This window comes from Poecilia reticulata, linkage group LG17 (assembly GCF_000633615.1).
Source record: "Poecilia reticulata strain Guanapo linkage group LG17, Guppy_female_1.0+MT, whole genome shotgun sequence".
Lineage (NCBI taxonomy): Eukaryota > Metazoa > Chordata > Actinopteri > Cyprinodontiformes > Poeciliidae > Poecilia > Poecilia reticulata.
The window spans coordinates 6,533,285-6,537,792 of NC_024347.1; the positions used below are offsets into that span (position 1 = coordinate 6,533,285).

The 4,508-nt window shown below is 44.7% G+C and overlaps 1 protein-coding gene across 3 annotated transcripts in view; it reads right to left on the reverse strand.

Annotated features, from left to right (window-relative positions):
* gfi1aa (growth factor independent 1A transcription repressor a) overlaps nucleotides 1-4,148 on the reverse strand; it is a 6,183-nt gene extending 2,035 nt beyond the window's left edge. Inside the window, exons 1-5 of one of the 3 annotated variants that reach the window (XM_017309851.1) lie at nucleotides 4,051-4,148; nucleotides 2,211-2,384; nucleotides 1,875-2,075; nucleotides 1,077-1,489; nucleotides 759-896 (exon numbers count right to left, since the gene is read on the reverse strand). In XM_017309851.1, coding sequence (XP_017165340.1) covers nucleotides 759-896; nucleotides 1,077-1,489; nucleotides 1,875-2,075; nucleotides 2,211-2,322 — 864 coding nt within the window. In that variant the 5' untranslated portion in view covers nucleotides 2,323-2,384; nucleotides 4,051-4,148. Of the gene's footprint in view, nucleotides 1-758; nucleotides 897-1,076; nucleotides 1,490-1,874; nucleotides 2,076-2,210; nucleotides 2,539-4,050 lie in introns of those variants that run through there. The other 2 variants (XM_008433366.2, XM_017309850.1) reach the window with 2 other exon arrangements.
* Between the last annotated feature and the right edge of the window lie 360 nt (nucleotides 4,149-4,508).

Consider the following 4,508-nt stretch of genomic DNA (forward strand, 5'->3'; position numbering starts at 1 on the left):
TGTGTGTGTGTGTGAAATTGGGGAAATACTTTTGAATTTTGCTGCTTTCGTCTTTTCAACCTTCTCTAATGAGCGTTTTTAAAAAAATGACGGAAGCAGCTGGAGATGATTTGGAGAGCCAGGTTATCTGAAATTCCAGAGCTCTTCATTCTTCCACCTGCTGACCGGCTCTATGGAGATTCTGAGGTTATTTTCCAGCTGGACTTGGTGCTTAATTACTGCCAAAGGCACCAAAAGCTGCTTCAATAACTCTGATGTTGCTGTGATTTTACTAAGTAACAGTAAAGACAGAAGATGAGCTCAGAGAGCTGAAGGAGCCATTAGCGCTTCACCTCCATGCCACACCGCATTCCTGCAGGAATTTATGCAAAAGGAGCTCTGACTGATTCCAAATCTTTAGTATTTCTGGTAAGTCCAGATTTCTGTATACATGTTTTTTCTATTTTAGAGAAATTAGCTCGGAATTTTATGAACTATAAGCCATAATCGTCAAAATTAATTTAAAACGCTTCAAATTGGTCACTCTGTCCCATGTTTTTATATATGAGTTGCATGAGTTAAATTACTGAAATAAATGAACTTTTTGATTATATTTGAATTTATTCCACCGATATGAATTGCTATTTACTAATAGCAATTAGTAAATAGCAATTTACTATATATATTCATCAGGGCCTTTTGCATAAATTCTGACCACGTGGGCCCTCAAAGGCCCCTGAGCGTCGTCTTCCTGGATGGTTTCAGACTGAAGCTGGTACCTGGGAGTGAACAGCTCGGTGCTGATCCAGGCTCACTGCGTGTCCGAAGGTTTTCCCGCAGATCCCGCACTCAAAAGGCCGCGTCCCGCTGTGTGAGCGCCGGACATGAACCTCCAGGCCGTGGGGTGTGGAGAAAACCTTTGGGAAATAAAACACAATAAAATTAGAAACGTATGGGGGGGGGGGGGATATATACATTTAAACACATTTATCAATATGTTTAAAATTATATATTTTTTCATTTATTTAAATTAAATGTGTAAGAAATCTGGCCATCCCCAGATTAAAACAGGATTTGTCTTTAAAGTAAAGCGCCACCTTGCAGCATTTGATGCACTTGTAGGATCCGTTTTCCTCCAGGTTAGAGTGCAGAAAGACTTCCTCAGATTTGATTTCCTTCTGCTTGGCCTCAGCGTACAGCTCGCCCCCGACCCGCATCCTGTAGATCCCGCGGGCCGCGCACGGGGAATACTCCTGGTAACAGCCGGACCCGAGGCCCCGCTGCGGGTAAACGCGCTCACTGCCGCCGCCGCCGCCACATTGCTCTGTCCCGTAGATCCCCGCTGCGGGTGAATGGGACCCCCCGTGGCCCCGGATATGCCGCTGGCGCTGGTAGGGCCCCTGAACCAGATGCCTCAGATCTGCGCCGGAGTACGCCGACCAGGAGTAAGGAAGGAGCGGGATGTTGAAGGGGGCGTCCTCCGCTGCGGGTGTGGGGCATTTCTCCGAGTCTAGGGGGCGGAAGGGGTAGAGGGGGCATTTAGGAGATTTCATTTCAATAACTTGGAGATATAGATCATTGTTTCTGACATAAATATTCAAGAATCAGAGTAAGAAAGAAATTAGTTTGGTTTAATCATTTTTGTTTTATCATTTGTGCCTCAATCTTTATCAATTGTCGTTTCAAATTTAATAATAAAATAATAATAATAATAATAATAATAATAATAATAATAATAATAATATTAATAATAATAATACAAGTCAGGAAATAAAAACGATTAATATGAATGAAAATATTAGGAACTTATTTGATCAAAACTCGTTCAGTTCCCCGTCGGCAGAAATTCCAACAAACTTTTCAACTTTTCCGGATAAGATGAGTTTGTCGCAGACCTGGTGAGGAAGACGGAGACGGCGGACGCCAGAAATCACAGTCGGAGTGGGGCTCACACCCGCTGCCGCCGCAGCTCAGCGGGGAGCTGGAGGACAGCGACCCCCCGGACCGCCGGCTCGACCCCGGGGACTCCCTGCCGGCGCTCAGGCTCTCCTCGGGCTCCAGTTTGGTTGCGAACTCCCCCTGAGACCTGCTGGCTGCTGACAGCGCGGGGAAACGCATCTTTTATTTGAATCATTTCCACTGACAAGCAAAAACAAACAAGCAAGCAAACAAAAAGAAAACTCGCTCCTATGCTACAGTTCCCATTGATAATTAAGCAGACATGTACCCACCTGCGCGTACGTGTGCCAGGAGAGTGTCCAGCCTGGAGTAGCCATCGTCCGGGCAGCGGGGCTGGTGGTAGCTGTGGGCCCGTTTGCTCTTCACCAGGAAGGACCTCGGCATGATGCGGGACTCTTGAAGCTCCTCGGCTCTTCCTCTCTCGCCAAGCGGCTCGGAGCGTCTCTCTGGACAGATTGGAACACCGCTGCTTGTCAGGCGAGACGGCGTTTGGGATTTCTGGCCCCTCATTACGCATGCTCAGAAACAAGCGGTGCAGTTCACCAGATGTCACCAGGGGGCAGGATGCCAAAAGCGTGGCGGACCCCCCTCCTACACACACCCGCTTTCTGCCCCGCTGTCCACCGGGAGTTACATTAGTTATTATGTCCTTTGATACTTTCTGTCCTCTATAGATGGTGTGTCCACTCCGAGGAAGATGAGTTGGACATCATATCGATGAGTGTTTTATTATTTTAATTAGTGGATTAAACAAGCAAACAAAGGATTTTAAAATAGAATACAATATATTCTATATATTTATGTTTGTAATTAATCTGAAATGTATAGTTTGTAGACAAGAGCAAAGCTGGAACTGAATGTCCACGTTATGACATGCGCAGTTCAGGTGAAATATGTTATTGTTTTTAAAATGTCCATCAATATGTTTATTGTTGTCCTGCTATCGTGCCCCCTGTTGAATGTCTGTCCCTCACACCAGACCAAGATTTAAATTAAAACGTTAGCGGAATTTTGCGGTATTTTAAAGAAATGATCGATAATAAATACAACACAAAGCCTGTTGTCAACATGGTGGTTTAAACAGCCGAATCCTGTTTGGAGGACAAACTAAATGACGGAAATGTTCACAATAAAACATATTTGCAAACACGAGAAGAAATGAAAATAAATAAATAACTCCTTAGAAAACCGTAAACACATTTTAAGCTGATGTGCTTTTTAATTAATATACAGTATTAAACTAATATCTGTTATATTGGAAGTTGAAAGCTAAAACTATTCTGGATCCATCCCTCTACAGAATCCAATCAGCTGTTTTTGTTTTGTTTTTTTATTTTTTTTATATGGATTCATGGTTGACCTCACGGCTCGTTTAAAAGGAATCCGAGAAGAATCAGGATGTGCTTCTTATTTTTCTTTCTCTCTCTCTTTTTTTATTTTTAAATTTTTTTATCAGACCTTTAGAGTTCCATCAGAACAACACAGAAATAAAACTCCCTAAAATGTACACATTTCTGTCTCGTCATAGAAGAAGTCCAACGTCTCTAAAAGCGTGTTTGTTGTCGCCGGTCAGGCCGGACCGGGCTCGGTTCTGATGGATAATGACCCGCCTGTTGGCCCGGCTGAAAAGTGATCCGGTTAATGAGATGCACGACAGCCTGCTGGTGGGGAGCGCGGCTATCGCTTTACAGCCTCACTGCTTCAGCTTACCTGCACTGACTTCAGCCTTATTGTTTTACATCATTAAAGCCTGCGCTGCCTTGTCGGGCCGGGCCGAACCGAGCCGGGCCGGGCCGGGCCGGGTTGAGGCCCAGTCAGGCGGCCCGCGGAGCAGGAAGGGGAGTTTAAGAACCGTATGGAATGGTGAGCACAGGTTGAATCACATGAAGACATTTTCAGCAGAAATCTGTCAGACTGTGAATCCAAATCATTGCAAAGCCTCTGGAAACTGTTTAAGGTCAGTTTGAAAAAGCAAAGCAGCATCGATTTTCTTTTTGTGTTTGCTGCAGCTTGTTGTGGGAGCAGAGTTTGTTTGCAGCAGCTGCATCAAGTGAGAGAAGTGCAATCAGAAGGCAGATAGGCATGAAGCTGAAACACATGTCTGATACTCACAGAGCCGTGATACTGCAGCCACCATGTCCCAGTTCTGAGGACACACTCTGTCCTAGTGTTTGTATGGGTGCCTGTGTGTGTGTGTGTGTGTGTGTGTCTGTGTCTAAATGCTCCCCAAAACTGCAGAAAGTCACCACAAGCGACTTTCTTCTAAAAGAACCACACTTCACTGACTCTGACGCCTATTTACTCTCTCTCTTTCACACACATTCTTGTTTTCTTCCCCCTCCCCTCAGAAATTAATTTTCCTGTTAGTCAGCCATGACAGAAACACAGAAACACTGATTCATGCTTTGATAAAAGAAGGCAGTGGAGCTCGAATCGTTCTGCATATGCATTGAACTGAAATAAATCATGTTGCCTTTTAAAACTGGACTTCCCTCTTCTTTAAGGGGGCTAAAGGGGGAGGCAGGGTGGGGGATAGCTTCATTCCCTGTTTGACACTTCATGCTCAAATT